At 37.1% G+C, this 17410-nt stretch overlaps 1 protein-coding gene across 6 annotated transcripts in view; it reads right to left on the bottom strand.

The window, feature by feature from the left end:
• The window catches only part of NAALADL2 (N-acetylated alpha-linked acidic dipeptidase like 2), a 1264638-nt gene that overhangs the window by 184222 nt on the left and 1063006 nt on the right, over positions 1–17410 (bottom strand). For all 6 annotated transcript variants that reach the window (XM_049105642.1, XM_049105641.1, XM_025425633.3 and 3 more), the window contains one exon: positions 5662–5808. In XM_049105642.1, coding sequence (XP_048961599.1) covers positions 5662–5808 — 147 coding nt within the window. The remainder of the gene's footprint in view (positions 1–5661; positions 5809–17410) is intronic.

Raw genomic sequence — 17410 nt, 5'->3', positions numbered from 1 at the left:
GAGAGTGTTATATTCCCTACTTCATGCTGTTTGTCAGGTGAATGGGATGGCAATACCCAAAGATGCCCAGAAAATACACACACAGGTTTATATAGAATCACAGTTTAGATTCTTAAAAAAGAGAAATGTTGAACACCTCGTCAGACATAAAGGATGAGGTAGGCTGGTTTAATGGAGGCCACTTCCTCAAATCAGCATTTCTCCATGTGTGTCGGAGACTCTCAAAGGTCCCTGAGATCAACACTATTTTCCTGATAATAATGACATTACAAACCTTCACGTTTTCATTTTCTCTCTCCATTCCTAAGTGTACAGGTTACAAAAAGCTCATCAATATGGTTTTAGATTCCACATTGAAACTAACCTTTAGAAAATGAATACTTGTCAAGTCTCGGTGTAGTATCAAAGAAAAATATTTGCCATTACGTGAAAAGACTTTCAGACCAGATTTTCTTCATACATTTCAACCAAAACAACATAAAACAACAGATTAAAGTGTAGAAACACATATGAGAATCCAGTTATCCCATATTAAGTCACAATAAAGAGATTTGCAAAAAAATGTAAAATAATGCACTCTTCTCTATTTTCTTGTCTTGCGAAATATAATTCTCTTTCATAAAATAAGTCATTTATATTAATTGATATCAGGTTTATTATTGATTTTAAATGAAATAGACATATATATGTATATATAGAGAGATTTTCAAAGTTTAAATTCATGATGTAGGAAATAGTAGCACATATGAACCACATACGCAAAAGCCCTTTTCTTTGTAGTCCTCAATATTTTTAGAGGGTATATGGGTTTTTAGGACAAATGTTTAAGAAGCTCTGTCCTAAATGAAATAAGTCTGACCTGAAAATAATGATATCATATGATTTTATTGATACTGAAAGTATGTTTCCTCAAATAAATTACAAAGAAAAGTAATGGACTAGAGAGAAGTCTAAAGAATACCTCTCTACTCCATTTCCAATTGGCATTTTGAAGTAGTAAGGTAAAAATCTCATTTTTAAGTGGCATTATGTAAGTTTTATAAGAATCAGTATAAAATAGATTCTAGCAGATAAGGCAAAGTATCAGCACGTCCTATGCATAGGTATACACCTCTGCACACCTTTGGTTCTTTAAGTCAAGAACTTGTTTTTTTTTGTTTTTTTTTTGTTTTTTGTTTTTTGAGAAAGAGATAGAAAGGTGGTAGAAGGGGCCGAGGGCGAGAGGGGATCTTGAGCAGAGTTAGAGCCCTCATAACCCTAGGATCACGACCTGAGCCCTAATCAAGAGTCAGTGGGCCGTTTGAGCCACCCAGGTGCCTCCTCCTTAAGTCTAGAGCTTTTAATTGACTTTTGAACTGTCATTATCTGTTAACACAACAGTGTCAGTGCCTAAGTTCCAAAGAGAAAATGTAATGGAAGAACTATCACTAAGTAAAATACATTATTCTTCGACGTAGTAGAATAAAACAAGATGTAAACCATGAGTTGCTTTGCTCTGAAATGTGTGCGTGTGTATGGTAGTGCTACATCTGTACAGTACCTGCACTGATTAATTATTTTTATGTGATGAAATTACCTTAAGGTTAAAGTTCACATGTGCATACATACACCCAAATACTTAGGCTGTTGTATATCAACTTAAGATCCACAATTGGTATTGAAGCCATCTAACTTAAAAAGAATAAGAGTTTCAAAACACCTATGCTACTTGGCTTTCAGTTGCTGGGTTACTAAATGATATTGAAATAATTATGCAAAAAATTTGGCTATATAAAGGCTATTACACCTCTTTATCTCATTATCATTTAAATGTTAAATGCTCCATTATAGAGGTAAATTGGGTTTAAAATAGAATGTTTCAAGCAGAAGAGCAAAAAATATAAGGTTAAACAGCGTGAGGAACCAGAGCTTCAATTTGTGATAGAAAGCTTACTAGGGCATGGATTGATCTTTTGATATACTAAGAAAGCCAGACCCTCTGACATGCCCTATGGAGAGTAAATATACTGATCTGGAACAAAAATTATGTGAAACAGCTGTTAAGTGACAGAAGAAATGTGCATCGGACCACCAGCCTGTCATAAATATTGCACTCTTAATCAGAAAGCATCTGTCTTTTCATTTCCTTTTCAGCAATTTCTGCATTGTATTTAATCTGCACAGAATGCTTCTCTGAACAGGTGCAACAATGTTTACAAATTGAAAACCTTATTTAAATGAAACTTAACAACCAGAGACATTTCAATTAACAGGGTGATATTTTATGAGAAGGAATAATTCTAGCATTTGGCAAATCCATACATTGCTTTGTATTTGTGAAATTTAATTATTGGAAAATTAGAGTATAGACATCAAGAAAAACTAAGAATGAAATATGCTTCAAGCATATTCAATATACAAGCACCCAGAGAAACTATAGGGAAAGAGCATTGGTGGGAATATGGATGCATGAAATATTGATGGATATGATAAAATGTCATATTTCATCAAAAATGATTTTAGAATAATACCCCATGTGTCCAATAAAAGTGGTGTCTGTGGTACTAGTTTCTTTTCCTACAGTTTTTCTTTTTCCTATTATCAATCACTTGTTGAAACTGACTATAATGGATCCATAATCAATCTGCTGGACAAAAAAAAAAAAGGCAAAAAGTACTGAAGTTATCATTATAGTCACCCAAATAAAATTTAAATAGATAATCTCCTCTAAAACATGAGAAATATTATAAAATTAGCTCATTTAGAACATGCAACATTTATAAAGTGAAGAGGACTATAGGATTGTCCACTTTGGCTCTTTTACTCAAAATGAGTGCCATGATAAAGCACCCAGTTCCTACAGGGCCAGGCGGGTAATGCAGGCAACACAAATCTGGGGAAACATGTGGCCTCTTAGGCTGATTGTTTCATTTCCCAATTTGTGATAGCAACAGGCGCTGAAGAAATATTCTTCCTAACTGCACTCTGGGACAAACAACATGGAAGACTCCTTAATAAAGAATATGGAACGCTGTTAATTCATAATTCAGCCAATTGCTTCCATGGGGGGAAATGTTTCCAGATATCCAATTTTTCACCAAAGTTCAGGGTAAACAGAATGTATCTGTGAATTGGATTTTGCCCTTGGGCTTCCAGCTTGCCACCTTTAGTGTAATAGTGAGGACATGCGCTCACTGTTAAAGAGATCCAAAGCCAACTTCTATCTTGGTTTCTTATTAGTGTAATGACCTTGGATAAGCTACTTGATTATAAACTTCATTGCAGCCTCAGGGGAAAAAAAAAAAGTTAATAATAGCTGACTCATAAAGATATTATAAATACTAGGTAAGATGAAATAAAAATATTTAGCACATCAAGAATCAATAGGTGGTAGATATTTTATAAATTGTGCACAAAGTATATATAGTATGCAACTATATGTACAAATATGGCTTTAAATCTAATTGCAAATTCATGAAAAAGTGCTAATTTCCTCATCTGCTTTACTAATTGACATACGATGAATATTTTTTATACAATGGATAAAGCCTATCAATGTTTATAATTCCTCTCAACGTATACAAACATTTATTGGAGGTTAATGCAAAAAGCAAAGGTTATTATCTGTTCTTGGAAGAATTCACCGCACAAAATTATCTCAATCACTTATGTTTTGCAGGGGACAGGTACATTAAAATAATTTTCCACACTAAGCCTAATAAACAAAGTCATTTGTTATATAGCTTGGGGGATTCTCTTTTGATTGCTTTTTTAGGATGAATATAATAAAAAAAATTGCTGATGGGATGTGGACATTTGGGGTATAGATTGGGGACATTTGAGGTATGTTCTGAAACAAAAAATGATCAGTTCTTGCAGACTAAGCCAGTTCTAGTAAATAGACTTTAGCCACAGGAGTTTCAGTGATGACAGTACCTTCTTAACCCTGACTGTGATCTGTTTCCAAATATTTCTACTGACATAGCAGATCCTCCAGCTGATCCTCATTAGATCCCCCTCTTCAGCCTTACCAGCTTGTTTCCCCTAATAATTAACAAGCTCCTCCTTTCCACGAATGCATGCTTGTCTAAAAAGTTTGGGGATCCTTCTGCTAATATGTCGAACCTACAATCAGATAATAATACTTGTAACGATAGCTATGTTGATGGAGGACTGCGTGCTCGATATTAGCTAAGCCCCTTCCAGGCAGTCTCACTGAATTGTCACCAGGGCTCTATGCAGTAGTTCCTTAAACATACCAAGTTTCCTCATCTGCAAAACAAGGCTGAAAGCGGTTAGCTCATTGTCTCGTAAGTTATCAGAGTCAAGATTTACGTATAGGCCTATTCCTAGGGCTGCACCATACTGTCTAAATTCATGGCTTAAAGCTCAACCAAGATGAAGGAGATACGGATGGAATAAAAGCTACCATTCTACACATTAACACGACAGGAGCTGGGTGCGCTGAGATGGGAGGATGATGAAGCAATACTAAGATATCAAGCAGGAGAATTAAAAATAAGTCTTAATACGTTGATTTCATTAAAGTGTACATAGTGAGCTCGGTAAGAGATAAGCTACCTCTACACACATATTCCATTTTTACGCAATAATGGCAGGTGAAAAAATAATTAAAAATAAAACAGATAAATTCTAATGACATCTTTTCTATTACCCAAGAGTTCACCTCATTACAATAGGATGTACCCAGTGTTTCTCCCTCCAAGAATTTATGTCGTTAGTGACCATTAGCTGTTTACAGAGGAACTCAGGGATGAGTGTGAGAGTGCTGCCAAGAAACAGAAAGCTAAATATCACTAAAGCTATCAGAAATCAAGAGATCGCATATCCGCAGTCGAATCTCTAAAAATGTAATTTAAACACAGCTCTTCAGGAGCATCTATAGTTGAAGAACAAAGCAGGCTTTATCCTATTTTCCAGCCACTATTTATATTGTTAATATAATAATTACCTCGAGCAGGCCACCCCAGCTTTCAAACAGCTCCCAAGGAAGCATGCACAACTTGTCAAAGTTAAACTATTTCAACAGTTCTAGATCTACAGAGAAACAGTTTCCTGTGACATAATCCTGAGAAAGATCCAAAGTCCAACAGATGGATGAACAAAGACTTAGTTCAGGTAAATCAGGCCTCAGTGATAATCTTTGGGGAAAAAACAAAAACAAAAACAAAAACAAAACCCTCCTATCCTCATCAAAAAAAAAAAAAAAAAAAAAAAAGTCGTATCTTTTTAGGCAGGCAAACTATTGACAAACCCTGGGCAGCTAATCCACAAGACTCACATTAATATACAGCACGTGAAATGCATTTTCCCTTGGGCAAGGAGAGGAGAATCTATTGCCCATGTCATCTGTTTCTGTGAATACTGAAGATTACAATTATGTTTTGATGTTAATCCAACTACTGCAAATTTCTTGTTGCGAAGCACACTGTGAAAATGTGAGTGACAGTATAAATCTTTTTAAATTGAATTCAACACTATTGAAAAGAGCTGATGTTTTCAAATACGGTTACAAAGCCTCTGAACAACAAGAATAACTCTCCAAATGAAGCAGCCTCCTAGAGTGACCTACTTGGTAAGAAAGACAAATAGGCAGGATAAAATCAAATTCTGCACGTCAGCTATATTGTGTGTGTATTTTGCATTTTTAGGAATAATCACCTCTAACGTTTTGACGTCCTCGTAGGTGAACTCCACAGTGGGAACTCCAAGATGGTTGATGAAATAATCAGCATCACCAGGTATCTGCACAGAACTGACGTTGCTTTCTTGGCACTTAGCTTTTCTGGAACAGTTGAAATGGCTTTTCTGAAAAACATAATTTAAACTGTTAGTGTACGCTATGCTCCTCGGGACATCCCCAAATCAGTGCTACTCGAAATATGGTCCATCTATCAGCTGCGTGCATGTCATTCAGGAACCTGTTGGAGATACAAATGGTTAGGCCCTCCCCACCGCCCCTAACTCCTTCTGGAATGGGAACAGGAACCTTCTGGGATAGAGCCCAGGAATAATCCATGTCGTGACACATCCCTAATGGTTCTGATGTCCGCCAAACAGCAACTAGCGCCTAGCACTGGACCAAATCAAACTTTGCTTGTTGTGTTGCAAAGGGATTTTTATCATAGATTTATCATGAACTGCAATGACTCTTTAGTTTGCAAGATTTTGAAATGATGCCGAATCCCTCAAAAAATTATTTATTTATTTTTTGTTTTCCAGTAAATTAAAAAAAAAAAAAAGGCTTTGTGATTGAAGAATGGGGATTCCATTCTTTTTAGAATTTTTTAAATTTATTTTTTATTTTTTATTTTTTTTTAGATTTTTTTTTAAACCACACAAGAAAAAAAAAAAAAACAGGAAAAAAAAAACACACACAAGGAATTGTCTCTTGTCTCCATTTATTCTTTTTTTATTTTTATTTTTTTATTTATTTATGATAGTCATAGAGAGAGAGAGAGGCAGAGACACAGGCAGAGGGAGAAGCAGGCTCCATGCACCAGGAGCCCGATGTGGGATTCGATCCCGGGTCTCCAGGATCGCGCCCTGGGCCAAAGGCAGGTGCCAAACCGCTGCGCCACCCAGGGATCCCTCCATTTATTCTTAAAAGCATATTCTCTTAAGTCTCAAGTATGACACTTATGGAAAAAATATCAATCTTCTCAGCCATAATCAGGAGAAAAGTAAGACATTAGCAATGAGAACATCACATCTAACATCAAGCAGGAAGTACGTGTTCAATACATGTTTGTTATTGAATCCAGCCACCCCTCCACGCCCATGTGTCTTTGGCATGATAGAATTTCAAAAATACTTTTAAATATAAATGATCAAAGGATTTGGAAATGTGTAGTCCAATAGTTAGAAAGTGAATTGTCCCAACTTTTTTTCAACTACAGGGCTAGATTTTTTTCAACATACAAGAATGTTTTAATATCTCCTCAACTTTCTTTGAGGACCTAATATAAAAATCTTCACAACAAAGTTAAAATCAACTAAAATGGAAAGCCTGTGTGAGTATTTGTAAATAAGGCAAGGTTTCAAATATCTTGAGTAAGGATAAAAACCTAAAGTTTTTATAGTGAAGCCCACCAACTTGCTTCTTTGGAAACCCTGATTTTCTGAAAAGAGGGTTAATTCTCTTTCACTTTCTGATATATTCCTGGGGCAAAGATTCTTGAAAGTTTTAGATCGACCTGGGACAGTTCAGACAGAGTCTCAATCTTCTCAAGTTAGAGCTCCCCTTATGTACTGGATTATGAAAAGCAAAGCAATTGTATCATGTACAAAGTTCCAAGTACTTTTGACAAATCCAGCTCTTGAGAGCCGGCACCTTCGAAGGTATTTGTGCAGCCCCGGACAAGATTTTTTTCCTAATTGAATTTGAATGCCTTGGTCAAGCTTGGTCACCGACACCCACACTGCAATCAATTCTTGCGTTCTTTGCTTGCTCTACCGGTTTCACAAAGCAATTCTTGTTTCGTCTCCGCCTTTCACCAGCCCAGGACATTCTTTCTGAAGCCATTGCAGATACCCTAGCCTCTCTCTCCTCGCCGTGGCTAATCCCATTGCATAGCTTTAATATTTTCCATTTCTGTGATTCCTTCTAGCTACATCATTACCTATGCGTTCTCTGTTTTTCAGCCAAATCGAAAGGACAATATCCAGCCTTGAGGGTCCCTAAAATACTTCCACATACTTTTCCCTATTCTGGCTTGCTTTACTACACCCATTTGTTAATGCATCTACCTTTTCTTTAAAGGTTTGTATTGCTACCTCTGTGACCTATAAAAACTCCCTTTGTAAGCCAACGAAGATGGCACCAGAATGAGCGTTATTTAGAATGGTTTTAAAATTGTATTTTGAAGGTCGGGATCTATTAAGCTACATTGATGGTCCTAAATATTGACTATGCAGGGAGAAAGCCAAGCGTTGTGTGGCCTGGATGGCTGGAGCCCGTAGCTGGAAGTGCTCAGCTGGGGAACCTCCTTGTCGGGATCAAGCACAAATGAAGGGTAAAAGCTTCAAGAAAGCCAATCCAAAATTCGAGGATTAGGGACAACGCCGTTTCCCCTGCTCTTCCCTAATAAGCCCAGACCTTCCCTGTAGAGGACTCACCTCACCAGCTCATACCATTTCTCCTCACTTTGTTTCTCTGCCTCTGTCTCCCACCACCTCATCCTCTACTGACTATTCCCCCGTGATTTCACCAGTGATGAGAGGAGGAACCACCATGTACCCTCAGGCCTGTGCTTATTTTGTTCTTTAGTGTTTTGTTTCTAGCTATTTGCAGAGTAAAATAGGATTAAAAAAAAAAAAAAACCCAAAACCAAAACAAAACAATTTTCAGATCGTATTTTCCCCCAAGTCATTTCATCTAGGGATCTCCCTTAGGAGAGGAACTCTCCTGGCATAGAAACCCTATTCTCTCAATCTCTTCATTATTCATTACTTTAAAATCTAGGCCAAATGCATAGAATTTTGGTGATCCTAAGCCTGCATCCTATCTTAAGTGAACAGTTTTCTCACACAAGGCCTTGGTGGATTGTAGTTGATCTACATCAGGTAAGAGATACTGATCTAACCCAACCCCCGTGAACACTTAATCTGAGAGGGAAGTAAAAAGAAATGTTAATATCTTTCATTTTACGAGAAGTTAGCCACCATGGGAGAGAGAAGGTTGGTAACAAATTTGTGCAGGTCAATTAATCTTTTAAATTTATTTACAAGGCTGAGTAAATTCAAATTAGGTATTTCGTCCAAGGAGTTCAAAATGCTCCATACTTAATGTTTGATAACAAGCATTTTTATTACAGTTCATAAAATAAGCAAGTTCAGGCAATCGCCGTGGTTATGTCACTTGTTTAATTTCCTACCACAAGTCTACTGAAGACCTCAAGTGAAAGCACCATGTCCCTCCTAAAGCTGTATGCTTGTTGCAAGTAGACTTTTAGGGCAAAAGGCACAATCTCATAGTAAATGATCACAAAAATGAAATATAAAGAAATTAAGTCAGCGTTTACCTTAATTGAATAGCGATATCAAGGCATATTGACAAGTTTCTAAAATATTTCAAAATATGTTTAATAATTCAAACTTTTTCGAGGCACCTGAGGGCTCAGTGGTTGAGCATCTGCCTTTGGCTCAGGTCATGATCCTGGGGTCCTGGGATCAAGTCCCGCATTGGGCTCCCTGCATGGGGCCTGCTTCTCCCTCTGCCTGTGTCTCTGCCTCTCTCTCTCTCTCTGTCTCTCATGAAAAAATAAATAAAATCTTAAAATAAATAATTCAAACATTCTCTCTCTTCCATGCTCTGCTTTCTCCTGTACACTTAAGTATTCACTCAATATTCTTAGGAAATCTAGGGTGATTTACTTATTCAAATAGCAAGTGTGAGATTCAAAATAAAAGTACCACGTGCTATACATACACGTTGTAATAAAATCAATTAACTTTCTTTTCATTTCAATAATATTATGTAACTCTGGTTGTGTAGAAACAACCTACCCCCCTGGTTTTCCTGAATTTCATGACACAGTAATGTTCCAATCCTGAAAATGATGCCTATGGGTATTTTAAAAATGATTTCTCATTTTTAGGCACTGAGATGATTAATTTTACGCGTCAGTTGGATTGGGCCACTAGGTAGTCTGCTGTTTGGTCAAACGTTATTCTGGGTATGTCTGTGAGGGTGTTTTCAGATGAAGTTCACACTTGCACTGGTAGACTGACTAAAGCAGATCACTCTCCCTAATGTGGCTGGGCCTTACTTCACTCCGTTTCAGGCTTGATGAGAGCAAAAAGGCAGACCTCCCCAGTAAGAAGGAGCTCCTCCTGTCTGACATTAGCTGGGACATGGGTCTTGTCTTTAGACTCAACAGAAGCCCACTCACTTCTTCTGGAGGGTGAAGACTGCTGTTTGGGGGACGGGAATTTGTACCATAGCTCTCGGGGTCTCCAGCTTGTCAACTGCAGGTTTGGGGACTTCTTCATCCTCATAATCCTGCAAGCCAACTCCTTGTAATAATTCTCTTTTATATATTCTACTAGAATATATGTATTCTATATAAAATCATTCTATTATATATATAATAGAAATATATATATATATATATATATATATATATATTTCTCTGGAGAACTGTGACTAATACAGATACTTTTAGATGTTAGATCACCTTTTTAAGAAATTTTCATCAGAACCAGTAAAAAAATTAAACTGTAATCAATAGTGGTGAGACGAGCTGGGGATTTTTTTTGTTTGTTTGGTCAGCTGGAAATAATTTCACAAAATTGTGTTACATTTTTACTTTCGAACTTATTAACCTGCTCCCAGGGAATGTGAACATGGAAATATTTAAGGAATCATAGAGAAATGATTGCATTTTGAATCTAGACCCCAACCTAAAAATCTGAAAGCCCAGGGAAAGCACCAAGGTTATTATCCTGAGGTCCACAGAAAGAATTTAGGAGATCTACAAACTTGGTGGACCAAGAAAAAAAAGAAAAAGAAAAAGAAAAAAGAAAATAAAAAAATGCATCCTTATTTCTATTCGATGCTAACTAAAATTTAATATTTCATTTGAATATCAAGTAGGCAGTAAACCCAATAGTATTAGTAGTATCTGGGACTTTTTGACCAGATAAAATCGGGCATTTTTATATCACATTTCAGTTGTAAAAAAATGCATTACTAATTTGAAAAGATGGCAGTTGTAAAACATTTGGTTGGATTTTGGTGTTTAATATATTAACTTAAAAAAGCTTACGTACCATTAAATACAAATTTATGCATTTTAATACTTAGATAATTGGAGTTTGCCGTAGTTTCCTTTGTAATCCTGCAGGTTTTAATTTAAGCATTTTAAAACATTATTTCTGAGAAGGAGTCTATATACGATAGATCAGCTTATCGAAGTGGTCCACAATGGAGAGCTCTCCAAGCAAAACAGTTTCATTTAACACATTAGAAAACTGAAGTCCCAAATCAATAGAATTAGAATTCAATTCCAGATCTTTTTCATTCTAAATGCAATGCGCTTTCCTCTCTACCATGCAGATATACCCAGCACACAGATCACATTAATGCAGGTGATAGTCTTGATCTTAAATTTGCTCTTTCTGGGATTGTAGGTGTCTTTTTTTTTAATTTTTTTAAAGAATTTATTTATTTATGAGACAGCATGTGTGTGTGTGTGTGTGTGTGTGTGTGTGTGTGTGTGTGTGCAGGGAGGGAGAGGGATAGAAAATCTGAAGCAGACTCCACACTGAGCACAGAGCTCCACTCAGGCTCGAGATCATGAGCTGAGCTGAAACCAAGAGTCAAACTCTTAACTGACTGAGCCACGCAGGCCCCACTCCCTTTTTTAAAATCACATTATAATCACTGGATGTGGTTGAAGCCAACTGCACATCTGTGGCACTTCTTCAATGTTTATTTAGTTGCTGTGTGTAGGCCATGAGTTCCTCGCTTACTGTGATTGCATTTATACAGTTCCCCACGTTGCTACCTATCCACGTTCCTCATGAGCCATTACAGATCTCACAACCCATTACAGATCTCCTTTAGTTTATCTTTGAGAGGAAACAGGAAGTTATACTTACTGACTCTCTTTCATATTTTAAACTGGAAACTTACTTAAGTTATCCTTAACACCAGCATCTGATAATGAGTTTCTAATACATAGAATATATTTTCAAATCGTAAACGTTTTTAAAAATCTTATTAAAGATTAAATTGAATCTGGGGAGAAATCAGCTTTTTTATCGTTTATTTTTTTTTTCTGATGGAAATTTTCAACCCCATAAAACGGGATTTTCAAAATCTCCAGTATCTCAAGGTTTCTGCAAAGGTTTAATCGCCTACTTACAGAGTATTAACAAAGTATTTTCAGCTTTAAATGGGGCAGCACTGCTCTCCCTCTAATATACACAAGTAGAATTGCCAAAGTGCAAACAGTCTAATTCTCATCTCATTCTATTCATTTTTAAAACTTTAATCTTGTTACCAAATATAGAGAAATATTACTCCATGTTTTAAATGCTTCAAATTATATTTAAAATGTATTTGTCCAGTAAGGAGTTCTTTAAAGAGTGCTCTATAACGGTGAAAATAGAGAATGAAGACAATTACCCTTGTTCTTACTCTAACTTGTGTCTCCTCCCCCAGCCCCATGTCTACTCCATTTCCCCTTCCTCTTCTCTGGTTAATTTAAGATTCCTGACCAGGGACCCCTGGGTGGCTCAGGGGTTGAGCATCTGCCTTTGGCTCAGGTCGTGACCCCTGCGGTCTTGGGATCTGGTCCAATATCGGGCTCTTTGCGTGCACATCTCCCTCTGCCTGTGTCTCTGCCTCTATCTGTGTCTCTCATGAATAAATAAAATATTAAAAAAAAAGGTCCTGACCAATAGACACATCATAGTAAAAAATCTATTTCTTTCTTTTCTTTCTTTTTTTTTTTTCCCTTCTCCACTTAAGGCTTTTGTGTAACAATAAAAACAGGTGTGTTATATTAAAACCTTAAAAAATTCACATTTCAATCAAGCTGTTGAGTGTAAATAAAAATCTCCACTAAAATAATAAAATAGTATCCACCCTATGGTATTTTGTATCACAATACATTCCAGATGAATCCATCACTTAAAGGTAGAAAGCTAAATCATAAAATATGGAGGAAACAATGGAAGATCATTTTTAAATCCTAGAGTGGGAAAGACATTTTTGAGTATGACAACACACCCAGAGAATGATAAAAAAAAAAAAAAACATTAATTACCCCAACGACATAAAATTCTCCTCCATGTTTCTTGCATGACAAAAATTATCCTAAAGATAATTGAAAACCTGGGAAAATATAGTTATAATTAATTCCCTAGAAATATGGCTAGTTTCTGTAACACATAAAACAAAAAGCCTGAAAAGCCAATAAAAAATAGTCAATGAGGGATCCCTGGGTGGCGCAGTGGTTTGGCGCCTGCCTTTGGCCCAGGGCGCGATCCTGGAGACCCGGGATCGAATCCCACATCAGGCTCCCGGTGCATGGAGCCTGCTTCTCCCTCTGCCTATGTCTCTGTGCCCCTCTCTCTCTGTGACTATCATAAATAAATAAAAATTTAAAAAAAAAAAAAAAATAGTCAATGAATATGAACTGGCATTTCACACACACATACAAAAAATAATTATAAATGTCTTTGATGGATAAAAGATATATAATGTGTCTCTTATTTTTACTTTATAAAATGCTTTGGCAAGTTTGATTATGGGCTGAGTTGTGAAGGATGTAGGAACTGTGGTGCCTCCCACGGCTAAAGAAAAAAAAAACTGTTACGAATCCTATGATGGTTAAATAAATTATATCCCATCCAAACAATGGAATAATATTCAGTATTTAAAAAGAACAATGAAGCAACTTATGCACTGGAGATAAAGAATCCCTAAGATATAACTTTTGCAGGAAAAAAAATAATATGTGGTAAAATTCTATATGTTGTCATTTGTGGTAAAAAAACAAACAAACAAAACAAACCAGAAAAAAAAAAAAAAAACATAACTACAACTGTTTTCATACAAATGGTGTTTGCCTCTGGAGAAATGCACTGGCGAGAAAAACCAGCTTAGGAGGAAGACTTTTTATTGTCTACCTATTTATTTCTTTTGAATTCTTTTTTATTTATTTTGAATTCTAAATCTGTGATTGAATCATCTGCCAAAAATAGATGTTAAATTTTTCAAATCCCCTTTATATTATATACTCTGAGTTCCCAATTCCAAGATTCCCAGATTGTAAGTAAATCAATTTTAAAATAGCTTTTGTTGGATAGCAGGAAAGAAACGAACCACGTACGAGATCTCTCCCAGTTTCAGGGAGGCTAGCATTGGTATAGAATGTCTAGGTACAAAATTGAGAATTGTATCACCAACAACCATTTAATATAAGAAGGTCCATTTAGGACCATGGGAAATGCATGTACCACTGGGGAGGTGACAGATATAAGGAACTACCACTTGTTAGGGACCAACCTGTTCTCTTATGGGCGGATTTGGGAATGGATAGAATAAATAACACAAGTCCTCGGCTGGGAGAGGGGTCACTCAGGTCGGCACTCAGATACCCAGGAGGGCCCGGGAGGGAACAGCCCAGGCAGGGTGAGGGAGACTGGAAACCCACCCATTGCATAAGCATGATCTCCTCGAGGACTGGTCTTATTTACACGGTTGGTGTGTGCTGTATTTTCTAGACAAGTATCAACTTATTATCAAAATACGCTAAACACTCACCATCAAACTACGCCACCTTACTTTCTACATGGAGACATTTACATAAGGGTTTACCATTTACAATCAGACATCATATTAGATCATAACTCTACCCTTTGTTAAAAGCTTTGTTACCATCTAGGGACCCAAGGAAGACAAACAGAATGGTGGGCAGGATATCTAACTAGATCCTTACATTGGTGGCCCCTCCCCTACCCACCTCTACCCTCCATCTAGTTAGTCAACCCCCTTCTCTCCCACTCAACTATGGAAATAAGAAAGGGATTCCTCCTTTGTACAGGAAGAGCTGGTAGGCTGCTGCTGAATCAATTCAACTAAAATTACCTTCTGGTTTAAGAAAATGGTGACTTACTAAAAAAAAAAAAAAAAAAATTGGCACACAAGGAGACTCCATAGATCCCTCTACCACACCGGTGCTTCTCTCATAGGTTTGCTTTGGGTCCTTCCAGTTGCTGAACCTATTTCTTCATGCAATGCAAGCAATATATAGAATAACAAACCCAGGGCCCTTCCAAAACCTGCTCTATCTAAATGAAACCATGAGCATATGTTGAAAAGGCAAAGCAGAACCATCCCAGTTGACCTTTGGCCAACACACTGGATGAGAACACAGTCCCCCTGGGTCCAATTCCTATAGGACCTTTAATGACCGAAAGGATCAAGATATAGATTTTATGTCTCAGTGAAGGATAACAACTCTGGCCTCACCATGCTGTTCCATGCTGAGGAATTGGCTGACATAACATAACTTCGGCTATTATTTCACCAGCCTTCTCGAGGTTTGTCTTAAATAGCTTCTCCTGGCCTCACAGGCAATGCTATTTTAAATAAGACGGCGTCAGCATTTCGGTGATGTATTCCAGCTGCCAGGCATTAAAAAAAAATTAACTGAAAAACCTAACTGGTTTTCAATTCAACATTAACTGTCTCAGGCTGCAAATATTTTTAATGAAATATTTAAACACACTCTACTGTCGATGAAACAAGTTTTAGTGACTCCCCTTCAAAAAAAAAAAAAAAAATCAGACATTTCCAAAAAAGTAAACCCAGAAGCAAGAAAAACAATTGGAGTTACTCTGCAGAGATTTAGCCTCATTCAGTGGATGGAGGAGGAAGTTTGCCGTCCCCCTGGGGACCTGGGTTACAGGGCGGGTGTAAATCAGGTGGGTGCTCTCAGGTGTTTTAGAGGTAATTCATTTAATTTTAGGAGGGCACAGGGAGAAAAAGCTGAAAAGTGCAGACAGAAGGCAGGAGGGCAGGGGATGTGGATGGCGTACCATCATCACACACTACCTTCGCAAGCAAGGTAGGTGCCGAGAGCGAGCAAGGGCTGGAGGAAGGACCCCATGTGGCTTTGCTGGAGTGAGTTCCTCAGAGCCATGTGGCCACAATCTATCACAGGCAGCACCGGGCACAGGATGCCCAGGCACTATCCGTGACTCACGCCCCAACACCAGTCAATCTCCACATGTCAGGTTTCTTTGTACCAGACCTAGGACCATTATTTTGGTCACAGGGTACCGAGAAGTCTTACATGTACATCCTTAATTGTGTTAACTCAATTCTCCTTTGTAGTTTTTCTGCCCCCCTACCTGTTTCTTGAGGTCAGAGACTTTCTCCACCCTTCCATTGACCCCACGGTGATCAGCACAATAAAATGGGCTCAAAGTCCCTCACAATGAAGTCAGTGCATTCATATCCATGTTTTGTGATGGGAGGGGATGGTCAGCGAGAGAAGACCAAGCACCATCTGGTGTGGCTGAGGTGTAGACCTGAAAGTGACTGGATTCAGAGTTGTAAAGATCTCAGGAAGCTTGAGGTTGACTTCAGGTAATTCCATGAGTCATAACTGTCCTGGAAAGTCTCTCTGTCTTCATTCCGTGCTGGGAAAAATCTGCTTTCAAGCACACTATATATCCTAGCAGGTACCTGGAGGAAATCGGTAAGTGCGTACTGACATCACAGAGTACACTGTGATAAGTAGGCACTCGAGATAAACACTGAAGAACAATCGAAGCACGACCTACACATAGACTGCAGGTGAGATGGACAATTTTGCATTCTCCCTTACAAAGCACGGAGGTCCCTTTTCAGCAGGATGACTTCAGGCAGTGACTTAACTTCCTGAAGCCTTGAATTTCTCTAATGTAATAAGGAAATGTGTGTACAACATGAAGAGGTTGAGAGGAGGAAATTAAATAATGCACGCAGAGCACTCAGCACCTAGTCCTCTTTCAGAAGTACTTACAACCTAACTGTTATGACTATGAATTACCATCACTACTGACATAACAGCCGTCCGCACGCACGCTTGCACACACACACACACACACACACGCATTTCTGGCAATGTCTTTCCACCAAATTTGCCTTCTAAGACATGGAATGCTCATATTCAGAAACTAAATCTTTTCCTGATTATCTAATGCACTTTTTCTCAATGTATTTGGGTGAACTTTTGTTTTAAAGGAGGTTCTTTTCACACTTTTTTGCTTTTCTCTCTTCTCAAAAATTAACCTCTTGGGATTTTATAAGGTAGTTCACGTGACGGAATTGTATTTTTCTTATCTAAACATGCTTACTAAATTCACTAAGAGATAATATTTTTAAAATGTCATACAAATATTAAATATTGTAAAGTATTGCCCCTTGGGTTTCCCACACACAAAAAAAGGCTTTCTAAAGACATGGGGTAAGGCTGTGTAAAAGATAATTATATATATCTGAGAAATGATAGGGTATCGTTTCATATTTTTTAATCCAGTATCAAGTTTTTTTTATTAAGCTATTTTATTTTTCTTAAAATTTTCCTTAATAAAATAATAATTTTATTCTTAACACTATGTAGTTACGGTGTTATTGTAGACACAATCTATGTACACTCATGACATTTCCTTCTTTTTTTTTTTTTGACATTTCCTTAATATAGATTGAAACAAGATAAATCTGTGATGGCAAAACACAAGAAAAAATACTTAAAACTGTATTATATTAACAACAACAAAAAGCAACAAGCAAAATAGTAGTGATCTAATATAACATCTAATTCATATTTAATAAATATGTATTGCATATACTATGTGCCAGGTGCTTTCATATATATTATATTATATATATATTTTATATATATAA

This window comes from Canis lupus, chromosome 34, assembly GCF_003254725.2.
Source record: "Canis lupus dingo isolate Sandy chromosome 34, ASM325472v2, whole genome shotgun sequence".
Taxonomy (NCBI): Eukaryota; Metazoa; Chordata; class Mammalia; order Carnivora; family Canidae; genus Canis; species Canis lupus.
The sequence above is the reverse complement of the archived record's forward strand: the minus strand, read 5'-3'. Positions and strand labels throughout refer to the sequence as shown.